This window comes from Bubalus kerabau, chromosome 3 (assembly GCF_029407905.1).
Source record: "Bubalus kerabau isolate K-KA32 ecotype Philippines breed swamp buffalo chromosome 3, PCC_UOA_SB_1v2, whole genome shotgun sequence".
Taxonomy (NCBI): domain Eukaryota; kingdom Metazoa; phylum Chordata; class Mammalia; order Artiodactyla; family Bovidae; genus Bubalus; species Bubalus kerabau.
Window position 1 is genome coordinate 35,755,995 of NC_073626.1, and position 17,498 is coordinate 35,773,492.

The 17,498-nt window shown below is 37.4% G+C and overlaps 1 protein-coding gene across 4 annotated transcripts in view; it reads right to left on the bottom strand.

Moving 5' to 3' along the window:
• The window catches only part of UBR2 (ubiquitin protein ligase E3 component n-recognin 2), a 108,560-nt gene that overhangs the window by 69,867 nt on the left and 21,195 nt on the right, over positions 1-17,498 (bottom strand). For all 4 annotated transcript variants that reach the window (XR_008711534.1, XM_055571401.1, XM_055571402.1 and 1 more), the window contains exons 3-4: positions 5,876-5,954; positions 3,859-3,972 (exon numbers count right to left, since the gene is read on the bottom strand). Coding sequence is in view for 3 of the 4 variants with exons in the window: in XM_055571401.1 (XP_055427376.1) it covers positions 3,859-3,972; positions 5,876-5,954 (193 nt within the window). In the remaining variant the exon portion in view is untranslated. The remainder of the gene's footprint in view (positions 1-3,858; positions 3,973-5,875; positions 5,955-17,498) is intronic.

The following is a 17,498-nucleotide window of genomic DNA, read 5'->3' on the forward strand; positions in this document are numbered from 1 at the left end:
ATATGCTTCTATACCTCTATAATGTTTGAATTTTCAGAATGTCAAAAGAAAAAAAAAGAGAATTCCCTGGTGGTCCAGTAGTTGGGACTCTGAGTTTTTACTGCTGAGGGCATGTGTTCAGTCCCTGGTTGGGGAACTAAGATCCTGCAAGCCAAGTGACACAGCCAAACAGAAAAAAAAGAAGAGGAAAAAAGTAACCTTATAATTTAAAGAGTTTAACTGCTGTCTTATGTGAATAAGGTATGAGGGAGAGCTTTCTTCACACTGCCCAACTAAAACTAGAAATTAACTAGAAACAAAATAATCATGAATGCCTTTCTAACAAGTAAATAATATACATTCCAACTTATAAAAAATAAATTCATTAATAATATCAATTTTATGTTTTACTACTGGGATTTAATTAAAATTTCATTTAAAAAAAAATTCCACCGCCAAAAAATGTTTCCAAAAAATCAGTTAACGTACTATCAGAGTTGTCTGAAATACCTGGGTTTAAAGCCCAGCACCAACACTTACTGTGTGGGGTACTGCAGACAACTTTCTTAAAATAAGATTCAAGTTTCCACAGCTACAAAATATGGGTAACAGTAGTATTTATCTTACACAGCTGTTCTAAACACTATCCCAACAAAAGTATATAATCCAATTTTTCCAACTTTTTCTTAAGATGTAGGCTGAATGTACAACAAAAATAAAATTATGTTCAATAAAAACAATTCTATGACAGACTAAAAAGCCATGTTTCAAGTACTACATAGCTTTCTTCCATTTCAAGCACAAAATACAGAAAACCGAGATAATGTATGAATTCAGTCAGTGGGGACCAGGTATGCTAAACAGAATGCTATCTTTTTAATATCTTCTAGTCTTTCCTCAGAGAAGGCAATGGCACCCCACTCCAGTACTCTTGCCTGGAAAATCCCATGGACAGAGGAGCCTGGTGGGCTGCAGACCATGGGGTTGCCTAGAGTCAGACACGACTTCAGTTTCACTTTTCACTTTCATGCATTGGAGAAGGAAATGGCAACCCACTCCAGTGTTCTTGCCTGGAGAATCCCAGGGACGGGGAGCCTCGTGGGCTGCAGTCCATGGGGTCGCACAGAGTCGGACACGACTGAAGCGACTTAGCAGCAGCAGCAGTCTTTCCTTAAAGACTGCATTCTCTTAACTGAATTCTTAAGTAGGAATAAAATGGCAGAGTCTGGAGTTTTGATTTTCTATCAAATTGCTGGAATATATATTCTCCAGGCAGGACCATATAATTTCACTCAAGCAGGTATCTTGCTGGCATTTTTTTTTTTTCCCCAACAGTATTAAATTTTAAAAATTTACTTATTTTATGTTTACTGCACTGGGTCTTCACTGCTGTGCACAGGCTTTGTCTAGCTGTGGTGAGTGTGGGCTTCTCACTGAAGTGGCTTTTCCTGTTGCAGAGCACGGGCTCTAGGTGCTCAGGCCTCAGTAGCTGCAGCATGCAACTACTCGGGCTCAGTGGTTGCAGTTAACGGGCTTAGTTGCTCCACAGCATGTGAAATTTTCCCAGACCAGGGACTGAACCTGTGTCTCCTGCACTGGCATGTAGATTCTTAACCACTAGACCACCTGAAGTCTCAGCATCTTCTTAAAATTTAGGAAATTAACCTGTCTTCACTACTTGATAGCTACCCCACTAACATATGAGAATAAAGCCAACAGAGTAACTGCAAGCAGATTCATAATTTTTCTTAGAAAACATAAAGTGAACAATCTGCTGGTATCTAGTACCTCATATTGAGCCACGATCACCTGTTATCTAGTTCTAAACATTTCTATCACTTCAGAGTAAAGCCCTTACCCATGAAGCAGTTTTTCTCCATTCTTCTCTTCCCTATCCCCTGGCAACCACCAGTCTGTTCGAAACAGATTTCTCTTCTGGATATTTCATGTAAATGGAATCATACAATATATGACCCTCTGTGTCTGGCTTCTTTCATGATGTTTTGAAAGTTCATTACTTCATTTCTTTTTATAACTGAGTAATATTACACTGTATGTTTATCCATTCACACACTGAAAGACATTTTGGCTGCTATTTCCACCTTTTGGCTATTACGAATAATGCTGCTACTAACATGTTTGTGCATGTACATATCAGAATATTTGTTTTTAATTCTTTTGCATATATACCTAGAAATGAAATTACAGGCTTATATGGCAATGTTTACCGTTTGAGGAATAGCCAAACTGTTTTCCACAGTGCTGCATCATTTTGTATTCCCACTAGCACTGCAGAATTCCAATTTCTCTATATTCTTTCCAATCTATTTACCACTTTTTTGATTATGTCCATCCTAATGGGTGTGAAGTGGTATCTCACTGTGGTTTGATTTACAATTCCCTAATGACAGAGGATGACATGGCTGGATGGCATCACTGACTCGATGGACGTGAGTCTGAGTGAACTCTGGGAGTTGGTGATGGACAGGGAGGCCTGGCGTGCTGCGATTCATGGGGTCGCAAAGAATCAGACATGACTGAGTGACTGAACTGAACTGAACTGACTGAATGACTAATAATCTTGAGCATGTTTTCATGTGTTTGTTGGTCATTTATATTATATCTTCTTTGGAGAAATGTCTATTCAGGTCCTTTGCCCATTTTTAATTGTGTTGTCTTTTTGTTGCTGAGTTTATATATTCTAGATACCAGACACTTATCAGATATGATTTGTAAATATTTTCTCCCAGAATCCTAAAGTTTTATACTAGTTCTCAACTTTTTTTCAAAAGTTAAAATCCCCTTTTCCAAATTTATCTTTGTTTGCCTTGCTTGTATTTTTATATACAGAATCACAATCCAATATGTAAGAGATAAAAATGGAGCTGTTCCAACTGCCAGTGGAGAAATCGGAAACCCTGATCACTTGGCATCTCTCTTTAGCAAATAATCACAGTACACATGCACAAAGCAAATGAAACACAAACAAATATGTTTTCGATAGCACTGAATCATTCTGCACAAACTTAATCCATCCAAAACACAGTGGAACACGTTTAAAAGACACTGTCCTACACTATAAGTTCTTTGGTCATTCTGTTAAAATACTCGAGACCAGGAAGATATATGCGCGAGGAAGGACTAGTAATGTCCACTTGCCCCAAATCTATATGAGATCTACTTACTAACAATGCATAAGTACTTTAAACATACCCACCTCTCTGCCATTTAAAATTAAAATCTGAAATAAGATCCTAAATCAAATATCAACTGCCACAACAGCAGAGTTTGAAGTTATTTATTTAGTGAGAATCCACTGAATCATTCCAAATATCATTTAAAGAAAAACAATGAAGGATCAATGATAATTTTAGAAAGCACATTATTTACTGGAGTAAGTATAATCTGTACTGAGCTATCATCCCAATGTTTGCCCATCACATATCCAACGACACTGATTCACTGGGAGACGATGAGTAGGACTGGTTGCTATGGATGACTATAGAAAAGAAAGGTATCCAGTCTACAAAGTCTTGGTCACAACACAAATAAAAATCAGCTAAGCTAACTGGTCTACAAAAATAATCCTTTTAATAAAAAATGAAGACTTAAAAAAAACTCATATATGCTTAAAATAAAACAAATGCAAAAGTCCAAATTAAATTAAATTTCTAGAATTTCAAGTGTGTTCTATTAGTAACTGTATGGCATCCATAAAATGCAAAAAAGCTTTTCAAGTATACTTGGACAGTTTATTGTGAGAGGACTATTTTACTTATATAATTCTATATTACAACCTAATTCTAGGTGTGAAAATATTTCAAAAACATAGTTAAAACAGTATTTCCTTAGTAACAACTTTTGTGAAAATGTTTTTACCTCTTCTTCCTCAGTTTCATAGGTGTTAAGTTCATGTTTCTGACAGTGAGGACCCTCTTTCCAAGCTTCAGTATCACCACAGTCACAGAAACCTCCACCTCCTGATGTTGTCATCTTGAAAAGAAATTGTAAAGTATCTTGTCAATAAGTATTTACTGAGGACTATTAGCTTATAAATAGGAATATCAAGTGCTAAGGAAATAACATTGCTAAAATGTTTAATTTCTTTGGAGGATAAAATCAAAATGTCAAATCTTTCAATGTTTTAAAACTTATTTTAAATGGGCTAGTTTAAGGGATATCAAAATAAGATACTTTATAGTGTTTAGTAAGCAACATCTATTTTTTATTTATTTTTAATTGAAGAATAATTGCTTTACAGTATTGCATTGGTTTCTACCAAACAAGGCTATATCTATTTTAGAGAGGTAAAATATGTCCACTTGCATGAGTTTCTAATTAGTAAAAATCACAAGGGTTTTCTTGCTAGGTTTTGGCTAACACTGCTGGTATCTGTGCTACCAGGCAATGACATACTAGAACAGATTCAATAGTTACAAAGATTCCTATAACTGCTATCTTCTACAAAAGTCTAATAAGAGTGCTGCATGTGTATCAGAAAAGTGACCAATGAAAAGTATAGAAATCATTTATTTTTTCTTTTCTAAAACTCTCTAAATAGCATTCTTTGAAAAGGAAGAAAACTCTCGAAATACCACCTGGTATTTCCTTTTACCACTTGTGGGGATCAAGAATTATTCCTGCTTCCTTAAAATACAGCAATGATTCAAGGAATCTGGCAAGATAAAACTTATTATTTAATAATTAGGAGATTGGAAATTCTGCTTCTGAAAACATGCTGTGAGTTTATGCATGGGTATAGGTGCAAATTTTAGAAAGAGCCTTTCATATTTTCCTCAAGGAAAGTATTTATGTGTTACATATCACAAGGTAATTAATGTAAACTCACAAATGACAGTTATTCTTAAGGGCTGCAAAGATACCAAGAAACACGAGAGGCAGGCATATGGAAAATGGTAACTTCACCCTATAGCTCTTATGTGTGCTCTGGTTACCAAAGATAGGTAGAACAGCCTAAAGGAAACTAGGATGCCCTTGCTGATTTATGAAATTAAAAAAATATACAGAAATATGAATTTAATTTTGCAGCTGTTTTAGTTGATTATTATCAATACTTGGGTAGAGTAAATAAAAACAAACAGGAGAAAAAGTCCTGAACTAATAAAGCTCTTGAACTAATAGAATGAGTGCAATATTTCTTCTCTATCATTTTACTTGAGATTAGTGTTAGAAGTTCCAGCTACTAACAGCTCCCTAAATTTTTGAATGTTCATAGCTGTCTTCAATTTCCAGTAGAGGAACCAGGACAGGCTTAGCAATAATCTGCCTATGTATTCTGTGGCCCTGATTTAAAAGCAAACACACTTGATTTTTGGAAAAGTATTGATTGTATTATAGCAGTAAAACAAACAAAACCTGGTTAGCCTTATGTTATAGAGTTGGCTCTCTTCTACACTGTATAATAATAGCTGCCTCTTTCACATTAAGAAACAACAAATATTCTGTAGAAGTTCACCAACAGAATATTTCTTAAAGGTATAATCCTGTCACTTTTCCTTATTTTGCTCAGTCATTCTCCCTTCAGAGTTTCCCTTTCACATTTTAACTCTCATCTTTATTCTCTAATTTTTGATAACCTCCTTTATAAAGCTAGAATTAGCAAGATAATAAACATTAAAAATAAACAGCAAAGCAAACTAGCTGAAAACCAATACTGGAACATCTGTCTTGCCTTTCTTAAACCATCTATTCCATGAAATCTGGATTCATAATTTGTCTCTACACTGCCATCACATGTTTAACAGTACTTAAATTAACACATTTCTTAACCACTCTCCCCAGTTTCAGTGTTAAATTTTGGAATTTTAAAAAGGAAGAAAATGTATTGAGTATAAATTTCAATACTAGGTGTGGTTATCATCTGGATATTACTAACCCTATATCGGTGGTCTCTGTGAATACTTCCCAAAAAGCACTCCATGCATAAAACACAAGTTGGATCAACTGCACAGTCTCTGTAAAGTTAAAGAAAAAAAAAAATCAGAATGTATAAAATAACTGTATATTTTACAATGTAGTATTTCAAACTAGACTCTATCTTAGAAGAGCCAGAATAGTGAAAAGCCTTGCTGTAAAAAGAAAAAAATTATTGCTCCTGAAGATCTGTCAGATCTTTGATCAATGAAGTCTGCTTAAGAAACTGTTTCTCATATTGGATGTATATTAGGGGGTCTTAGAGGGCACATATTACCAGAATGGCAATTTCCCCTAAAGATTTGGGGAAATCGTATTTTATATGAAAACACATAGATGTATATGGAATCAATTTTACATATTATACATTCTTAAGATATAATGTCAGGGACAGGGGAGCCTGGCAGGCTGCCGTCTATGGGGTCGCACAGAGTCGGACACGACTGAAGCGACTTAGCAGCAGCAAGATATATCCTGAGATTTCAAGTAACTTTATCCAAACAGATAATTCAGACCAAGGGTCATCAAAGTGGTTTCTATGTACACTCCCCAAAAGCAAGATGCAAGAAGATAATATTAAAACATATATCTATTTAAATTTTCACCAATTTAAAAGGCAATCACATACTATGCGTTCAATATAGAGGCTGACATGGGTCTCTACACTTGTATATCTGATGGTCGCACAACATTTATGGTTCATAAGACATCCTGATGGGAGAGTAAGATTCCACAAGGTGAATGGGGTGACAATGGTAGCCTCAGTCACTTCATTTGCTTTTATCATACTGTCAGTTAGATATACTTACATATCATACTTTAAATAAGAGAATCTCTATGATTCTATGAAATGAGATGGGAGTCATGAAAATCTTTACATTTCCCCTTATCCTGTTTCTGTATCCTCATAGGCGACCACCCTAATATCCTTATTATTGTCTTTTATTTGTGTATGCTAGTGGCTCAGTCGTGTCCAACTTTTTGCAACCCCATGGACTGGTAGCTCGCCAGGCTCCTCTGTCCATGGAATTCTCCAGGCTAGCCATTCCCTTCTCCAGGGGATCTTCCCGACCCTGAGATTGAACCCGGGTCTCCTGCATTGCAGGCAGATTCTTTACCTGCTGACCCACCAGAGAAGCCCTTTATTTGTATATATTCTTGCAAAATGTTTTTGAGTACATGTATTTCTTTTATTCTTTTTAAAACAGCTGTTTTACAATATTTTATTAGTTTCAGGTATACAGCAAAGTGATTCAGATACACATATACACATATATATTCCAGATTCTTTTCCATTATAGGTTATGAAAAGACACTGAATATAGCTTCCTGTGCTGTACAGTAAATATTTGTTTACTAAGTGCATGTATTTTTGATGTGTGCAAATATTGTTATGTGCAAATAATGTTATGTATCATTCTCTCATTCTGTTCTTTACTTTTTCAGTTCTGCAACACAATCCATTCATTCTGTATGTGTACATTTGATGTGCTGCTTCTAATCGCTATAGAAGCTTCTAATATGTCATGGAGTGTTCCAAAGCATTTTTTCTCTATACTATCCCTGCACCAGATACCTGGATTACCTCCAATGCCTTTCTACCACAAATAATGCTGCAATGAACATCCCTGTAAATGTTCTCTATAGATCTGATTGAGATTTTTTTGGTAAATCAACTCTAGAGCAGAACTGCTGGGTCATATACATACATATATAAAGTTTTTATTCTAAGTGCCATGCTACTGTACAGAGTGGTTCCATGTTTCCCAGCAGTGTGTAAGGGTTTTTATAGCCCTGTATCTTCACTAGCATTAAGTTTTTCTCTGGTTTGCTTATATGTACAAGCCTAACAGGGGCTCCCCTGGTGGCTTAGCAGTAAAGGATCCACCAGCCAATGCAGGAGATACAGGTTCAATCCCTGGGTTGGGAAGATCCCCTGGAGAAGGAAATGGTAACCCACTCCAGTATTCTTGCCTGTGAAATCCCACAGACAGAAGAACTTGGTGGGTTACAGTTCATGGGGTCACAAAAGAGTGGGACACAACTTAGCAACTATACAACAATCAGCATAACATATATGAAATAAGTAAGTAAGGGTTAGTCGCTCAGTCATGCCCGACTCTTTGCGACCCCATGGACTGCAGCCCACCAGGCTCCTCTGTCCATGAGATTTTTCAGGCAAGGATTCTGGAGTGGGTTGCCATGCCCTCCTCCAGGGGATCTTCCCAACCCAGGGATCGAACCCAGGTCTCCTGCACTGCAGGCAGATTCTTTACTGACTGAGCTACAAGGGAAGCCCTATGAAATAATACTTTACTATTTTAATTTGTATTTTTCTAATACATTTGAGCAACTCTTCATATACTTAACTGCTTTGAGGATTTCCTTTTCTATAAACTGCCTGGTTATATCCTATGCCCATTTTCCTGCTGGGATTGCTTCATCTCCCTTATTTGCAGGAGTTCCCTATATAACTTAGTCTAGTGAACATTAATCACTTGGCCATTTAGAATTGCAAATATTGTCTCCCATGTGTCACGTGTGTATTAGTTTTGCACAAGGGGTCCTTTGTTAAACAGAACTCCCTATTTTGATGCAATTAAATTTACACACAAATTGGTTTGTGCTTTGAGATTTTTAGAACTTCTTTTCCCAATCCTAGGTCACAAAAATATATGCTTTTAAAGAAAATACTTTTCTTACATGAAATCTTTTGGTATTTTTCACATTTAGGTGCTTCATCCATCTGGAATCTACATTTGCATATAACAGAGATAACTTTTATTTCTTCATAATGAGCTGCTTTCTTTGTCTGAAGCCATCTAGTAAACAATCTAATTTTTACCTATTGATTGTGGTGTCACCTTTAAACATATTAAGTTCCATTACTTAGGTCTGTATCTAGGTTCTCTAATATGTTTGAGTGACCTATTTGTTCTTATACTAAACCACACTGTATTACTATGGCTTTTCGTAGAATATCTTAATACCTGATAGGATAAACTCCCCTTTATTCTCCTTTTTTAAAGGCTTAATCACATAAGTTTATACAGAGTTCCTCAAAAATATTCAGCTAAAATTTTGACATAGACTACCTGGAATTTATTGATAAACTTCAGGAGTAATAGCATCCTTTTAAGAGTAAATTATCTAGGTACTTTTTAGATTTTGTTGTTTTAATGACACACATTTAAATTTTTTTTCATTTTCTAGTTAGTTAAGGATGATGAAAAGAAACATTATCGATTTTTAATACCCTTGATAAACTTAAGCAATTTTAATAGTTTGCTGATTCTTTTTCCCCTGAAGTAAATGAGTATATAGTCTGTACACAATGACAATTTAAATTTTTTCCTTACAATATTTATATGTTTTACTTTTCTTCCCTTATACTATGGACAAGGACTTTGAGTAAAATGTTAAACAGCAGCAGTAATAGTGGGCATCTTTGTCTTGGCTTTAGATATTAAACACATCTAAAGGTTCTTATTAAGTATTATATTCACTGTCAGTTTACTTAGAAAGTGATAAACTCAGTGATATCACTCATTAAGTATTATGTTCACTGTAGGTTTAGTAAGAAAGTGCTCTTCTAAAAGGAGTCAAGCATTTATCTTGCCTTTCCTATATAAACTGTGCCTCAGGGTAATCAAAGGATTGATGAGGGATTGTATTTCTTCTTTATAGAAGACTAGCTAATAAAAAAGAGATGATAAATTCGAATAGCACCATTTTGTGACCACCTAACAAAATAAAGATCCAGGCAGCAAGCCATCACTGACTGCTAAAACATTAGGCAAAAAAGCTGGTAGAGGGAATTCCTTGGCAGTCTGGTCGGTAAGACTCCACGCTTTCAATGCAGAGAGCATGAGTTCAATCCCTGCTGGGGAAATAAGATCCCACAAGCCGCATAATGAGGCAAAATAAAGAAATAAATGAAAGGCTGACGGACACCTTTACAATGGTTGCATCTGCTAGGTACCTAAACCTACTGGTCAATCTTAAAAGCAGCCAAGCATTACGTGCCTCCTGATATGAGGAAATAAGAAGTTATGCCTCTGACTTTCCTGGGGTGGCACAGGGGATAAGAATCCACCAGCCAAGGCAGGGGACACAGGTTTGATCCCTGGTTGGGGATATTCCACACGCGGCAGAGCAACTAAGCCCGTATGTCACAACTACCGAACCCGCGCCCTGGAGCCCATATGCTGCAACCAGTCATCTTGTGTGCTGCAACTACCGAAGCCCTTTCGCTCTAGAGCCCATGGCCTCCAACAAGAGAAGCCACCGCAATGAGAAGCCTGTGCAACACAATGAGAAGTAGCCTCTCCTCACCGCAACCAGGGAAAATCTACTCACAGTAACAAAGATCCAGCGCAGCCAAACATAAATAATAAATAAGCAGGTGTCTGATGGGCAGGTCAGTTAAGATATAAGAAGTTTATTAAAAGAAGTTATGCATCAAAATTATAAAATTACTATCCACCCCCTTCCCTAATAATAGAAGTTAACCAAGCCTAACTACCTGTTTAGAAGAAAGACCGGGAAAAAAGAAAAATGTTAAGCAATATCATGTGGACACAATCAGCCAAACCCAGAATGTGGAAAATTCCATAGGACAAATGACCTGGTTTCTTAGTAACATAAATAGAAAAATGAAAAAAAGAAGTAAAGGAGCTATTATAATTTAAAAGAAAAAAATGATTAACAGCCAAATGCAATGTGTGAATTCTGAAGCCACATTTATAAGTCAATTAAGACAAGTTCAACCCTGCTAGACAGTAGATAATATTAAGGAATTAGTGTTAATTATCTTAAGACATTAATGGTTATAGAGAAAAAAGGCACATAGTGAGTATTGATTTTTTTAAAAAGTACGCTATCTGGAATGTTCTTCAAAATAATCTGGCAGGGCAAGAAAAAGTGTATAAGCCTGTACGTGTGCACAGATTAAAGAGCTGCCATATACTGGTAATTACTCGCGCTCACCAATGAGTACTCTCAGGTATATTAGACCTCTCACTCTACCTTTATGCTTGAAAATATCCATAACAAAAAAACTTAAGAGAAATCTAATATACAAATACTCAATCTAAGTTCCCTTATATATTCTTTGTTTGCTAAGAATTAGATCACAAACAATAACTAAAATTTACAAAACACTTATCTGATTCAAATCAGTAAAACATTTTTCTTTTCTCAGCTATTAAAATGGTGAATTACATTAATAATTATTTTAAAGATGAACTATCTTTGGATTGCTGCTGCTAAGTCGCTTCAGTCATGTCCGACTCTGTGCGACCCCATAGATGGCAGCCCACCAGGCCCCACCATCCCTGGGATTCTCCAGGCAAGAACACTGGAGTGGGTTGCCATTTCCTCCTCCAATGCATGAAAGTGAAAAGTGAAAGTGAAGTCGCCCAGTCGTGTCCGACTCTTAGCGACCCCATGGGCTGCAGCCTACCAGGCTCCTCCATCCATGGGATTTTCCAGGCAAGAGTACTGGAGTGGGTTGCCATTGCCTTCTCCATCTTTGGATTACTGAACTAAATTCTGTTTGATCATGATGCATCACTCTTTTAGTATATTCTTGGATTCAGATATTTAATATTTTATTTAGGATTCTTTCATCTATATGAATGAAGGAAATGGCTTTATAACATCTCCTTGAATTTATCAGGGCTTGAAATCAAGCTGATAAGTAGCCTCATAAAGAGGCAGTTTTCACTACTTTCCCATTTTCTGTAGTAACTTGTTTAAGAAAGGAATCAACTGTTCCTTCAAAATTTGATAGAATTCACCCGTATAGTCATCCAGGTATGGGATTTTAGGGAGGGAAGATCTTTGATTACCCTTCCATGTTTCATACTATTTCACATAATATATTCAAGTTGCCTATCACTTTTCTACAAATTTATCCATTTCATCTACATTTTCAATTTCTGTGTGTGTTTTCTTTTTTTGCATTTACTTGTTCATAATTCTTGCATTTCAGAGGTTGTCACACTTTCTTGGTTCATGGCATCTTTAGCGTCTCAATAGTTTCCTTCAGGGCACCATTACACCAAATGAAACACCTAACAATTCTGTGATCAAACACTTAGACTCGAAGAATTTAGCACCTGTTGGACACTGCACAATTTCTCAAATTTTAGAATCAAACTGGATACTGCCACCCTCATTTCTTATTTCACAGGTATCTGCTTTTTAAAAATTAGCAACAGAGAGGACCCAGCTTTGCAAGAAATGACACCACCACAAGGAATGCAGTGAGTGTATCAATCTTCATTCTGAATTTTATATATGTTCACCTTCTTTTTTTTTTACTAGGTCTTCTCAGAAAATTGCCTTAATAATTCCAAAGAGTAAGTATCCCAACTTTTTACTTGTGTTTCCTTTTCTGATCTTTTAATTTCCTTTCTTTCTCTTCTTTTGAATGAGCTCAATTGTTCTAACTTCTTGAACTCCATGTTTACCTTTTTTATCTTTGAAATAATTTTATTTATAGAACAGTTGCAAAAATAGTAGAGTCCCTTTACACCCTTACTTTTCCTTAAAAGCTTTCCTTAATGTTAACCAAAGTACAAGGAAATAAACATTCAGATCAGATCAGTCGCTCAGTCGTGTCCGACTCTTTGCGACCTCATGAATCGCAGCACACCAGGCCTCCCTGTTCATCACCAACTCCCGGAGTTCACTCAGACTCACGTCCATCGAGTCAGTGACGCCATCCAGCCATCTCATCCTCTGTCGTCCCCTTCTCCTCCTGCCCCCAACCCCTCCCAGCATCAGAGTCTTTTCCAATGAGTCAACTCTTCAAATGAGGTGGCCAAAGTACTGGAGTCTCAGCTTTAGCATCATTCCTTCCAAAGAAATCCCAGGGCTGATCTCCTTCAGGATGGACTGGTTGGATCTCCTTGCAGTCCAAGGGACTCTCAAGAGTCTTCTCCAACACCACAGTTCAAAAGCATCAATTCTTCGGCGCTCAGCCTTCTTCACAGTCCAACTCTCACATCCATACATGACAACAGGAAAAACCATAGCCTTGACTAGACGAACCTTTGTTGGCAAAGTAATGTCTCTGCTTTTGAATATGCTATCTAGGTTGGTCATAACTTTCCTTCCAAGGAGTAAGCATCTTTTAATTTCATGGCTGCAGTCACCATCTGCAGTGATTTTGGAGCCCAGAAAAATAAAGTCTGACACTGTTTCCACCGTTTCCCCATCTATTTCCCATGAAGTGGTGGGACGGATGCCATGATCTTCATTTTCTGAATGTTGAGCTTTAAGCCAACTTTTTCACTCTCCTCTTTCACTTTCATCAAGAGGCTTTTGAGTTCCTCTTCACTTTCTGCCATAAGGGTGGTGTCATCTGCATATCTGAGGTTATTGATAATTCTCCCGGCAATCTTGATTCCAGCTTGTGTTTCTTCCAGTCCAGCGTTTCTCATGATGTACTCTGCATATAAGTTAAATAAGCAGGGTGACAATATACAGCCTTGACGAACTCCTTTTCCTATTTGGAACCAGTCTGTTGGTCCATGTCCAGTTCTAACTGTTGCTTCCTGACCTGCATACAAATTTCTCAATAGGCAGATCAGGTGGTCGGGTATTCCCATCTCTTTCAGAATTTCCCACAGTTTACTGTGATCCACACAGTCAAAGGCTTTGGCATAGTCAATAAAGCAGAAATAGATGTTTTTCTGGAACTCTCTTGCTTTTTCCATGATCCAGCGGATGTTGGCAATTTGATCTCTGGTTCCTCTGCCTTTTCTAAAACCAGCTTGAACATCAGGGAGTTCACGGTTCACATATTGCTGAAGCCTGGCTTGGAGAATTTTCAGCATTACTTTACTAGTGTGTGAGATGAGTGCAGTTGTGCAGTAGTTTGAGCATTCTTTGGCACTGCCTTTCTTTGGGACTGGAATGAAAACTGACCTTTTCCAGTCCTGTGGCCACTGCTGAGTTTTCCAAATTTGCTGGCATATTGAGTGCAGCACTTTCACAGCATCATCTTTCAGGATTTGGAATAGCTCAACTGGAATTCCATCACCTCCACTAGCTTTGTTTGTAGTGATGCTTTCTAAGGCCCACTTGACTTCACATTCCAGGATGTCTGGCTCTAGGTGAGTGATCACACCATCGTGATCATATTGGTTGTGAAGATCTTTTTTGTACAGTTCTTCTGTGTATTCTTGCCATCTCTTCTTAATATCTTCTGCTTCTGTTAGGTACATACCATTTCTGTCCTTTATCGAGCTCATCTTTGCATGAAATGTTCCTTTGGTATCTCTGATTTTCTTGAAGAGATCTCTAGTCTTTCCCATTCTGTTGTTCTCCTCTATTTCTTTGCATTGATCACTGAAGAAGGCTTTCTTATCTCTTCTTGGTATTCTTTGGAACTCTGCTTTCAGATGTTTATATGTTTCCTTTTCTCCTAGCTTTCCTTAATCAGAGCCTAACCTGCTGGGGTTTTATCAAACTAACTGGAAAAAGGGAAATACCCAATTCTAGCCTGCTCTAGCCATCTGTCCCAACTAAATTAGGGCTAGGGAGAGCATCAAGAAGCACATGTGAGGTTCACAGCCCAGAAATACAGGCTCACTAAAAGACAAGACCTAATCACAAGACTACAGAATGCTTCTCCCTCCCTGACCCATTACCACCATGTTATTTTGTTGTTGTTGTTATACATTTTCTAGCAGATGCTTTGCTTTTTAAAATTTTATTGAAGTATGGTTAATTTACAGTATTGTGTTAATTTATGTTTTACAGCAAAGTAACTCAGTTATAGACTCTTTTTTATATTCTTTTCCATTATGCCTTATCACAGGATACTGAATATAGTTCCCTGTGTTATAATGCAGGACCTTGCTGTTTATGCATCCTATATGTAACAGTTTGTATATGCTAATCCCAAACTCCCAGCAGTTCCCTCCCCCACACCCTTCTCCCTTGGCAACCGCAAGTCTGTTCTCTATGTCTGTACCATCACATTATGAAAGGCCTAATTACAAGAGTCCCCTTCACCCAGTATACTGTATGCCTAGTGACCAAGAACAAATTTAAGACATCCTAAAAGGTCAAAAAATACAGTTTGAAGCGACAGAGCCAGGATCAAAAGCAGACTCAGATACTGGAATTACTAGGCACAGAATTAAAAACAATTATGATTAACATGCTAAGAGCTCTAATATATATAGTAGATAGTGTTTAGGAACAGACGGACAATATAAACAGAGATGCAAATCCTAAGAAAGAACCAAAAAAGAAATGCCAGGGATCAAAGACACCAAAACAGAAATGAGGAATGATGGATTTATTAGCAGACTGAAGATAGCTGATGTAAGAATATCTGAGCTTGAGGATATCTCAATAGAAAGCGCTAAGATTGAAAAGCAAAGAGAAAAAAGACTGGAAGGAAAACAGAACAGAATATTTACGAACGGTGTGACAACTACAAAAGGTCTAACACATACGTAGTGGAAACACAAGAAAGAGAGGAAAGAGAGAAAGGAACAGAATACTGAAAACAATATGTAGGACTTCCCTGGTGGTACAGTAAATAAGAATCCACCTGCCAATGCAGGGGACATGGGTTCAATTCCAGGTCTGGGAAGATTCCACGTGCCCCAGAGCAACTAAGCCCGTGTGCCACAACCACTGAGCCCGCATGCTCCAGGGCCATGAGCCCCAACTACCGAGCCCGTGTGCTGCGAGTGCTGAAGCCTGCATGCCTAGAGCCTGTGCTCCGCAACAAGAGAAGCCACCACAATGAAGCCTGTGCACTGCAACAGAGTAGCCCCTGCTGAAGGTGAAGGTGAAGTCGCTCAGTCATGTCCGACTCTTTGCAATCCCTTGGACTGTAGCCTACCAGGCTTCTCCAGGCAAGAATATTGGAGTGGGTTACCATTTCCTTCTCCAGGGGTCTTCCCGACCCAGGGATCGAACTCGGGTCTCCTGCATTGGAGGCAGACGCTTTAACCTCTGAGCCACCAGGGCAGCACAGCCCCTACTGCTCACAACTAAAGAAAAGCCCACGTACAGCAACAAAGATCCAGTGCAACCAAAAAAAAAAAAAAAGAAGAAGAAGAAGAATATAAATAAGTAAACAGAAAACATTTACTGAGAAAATTTCCTTAAATGACTGTCAGACACCAAAGCACAGATCCTAGAAGTTCAAAGAACATCAAGTGGGATAAACACCAAAAAACTTCGTACCCAGGCATATCATTTTCAAAATACAGGAAGTCAAAGAAGCAAGAGGAGAAGAAAAATCTTACCTGTAGCAGAACAAAGGTAAGAATCGTATCTGACTTCTTAGAAACCATGAAAACAACAGAAAAGTAGAGTGAAATATTTGAAGTGTTGAAAGAAAAGATGCCTACCAACCTAGAATTCTGTACCTGCGAAATTATCCTCCAAAAGTGAAAGTGAAAGAAAAACTTTTATCAGGCAAAGAAGACTCTTACAAGAATTAATAAATGATAAAGGGGTCAATATATCAGGAAGTAATAGAAATTATAAATATCTATGTATGTGGTTAATAAAAGAGCTTTTAGACAAATGAAATATAAACTGATAGAACTAAAAGAAGTAAATAAATGGTAATCATATATGGAGACTTTCATTCCCCTTTCTCAGTAACTAAAAGAACTAGTCATAAAAATCAGTAAGTATAGAAGAACTGAATGGCATGATCAACCACTTTGTTCTAATTGACAGTCATAGATTATTATATCCAGTAACTGCAAAATATATCTACTTTTCAGGTGCATATGGAATGTACAAGACTGTGTTGCTAAGTCATAAAACAAACCTCAATAAATTCAAAGACTGCAACCTTACAGAACTTTAACTGTGTTACAAACCAGTCACAAAGCCTGGAAAGCCTCAAAAGTATGAAAATTAAATAGCACACCAGTACTGTTGCCCAGAAAATCCCACGGATGGAGGAGCCTGGTAGGCTGCAGTCCATGGGGTCGCTAAGAGTCGGACACAACTGAGCGACTTCACTTTCACTTTCCATTTTCATGCATTGGAAGAGGAAATGTCAACCCACTCCAGTGTTCTTGCCTGGAGAATCCCATGGACGAGAAGCCTGGTAGGCTGCGGTCCATGGGGTGGCACAGAGTCGGACATGACTGAAGCGACTTAGCAGTAGCAAAGAATAAAATAGGAGCACATTAGGTCAAAAATAAGTAGAAAGAAGAGTAGAAACCAAACAAACAAAACAGATAGAAAACTAATAAAGCCCAAAACTGATTCTTTAAACAGTTTTATGAATCTTTTCAAAGAGAAAATACAAATTATTAATTTAACAAAGGAAGAGACCTCACAATAGATACCATAGATATCAATGACATTAAGAACCTAATGCCAATAAATTTGGCACGATACAATGAAATATATTTCTCAAAAAGCACAATGTACCAAACATGACACAAGATGAAATAAAGTTCTAAATAACTCATAAAGTATCCAAGAAATTTAACTTGTTATCAAAATCTTTCTCTGAAGAAAACACTAGGCTTTGATGATTTGTTTCACTGGAAAATTCTATCAAACACTGAAGGAGGGGTGGG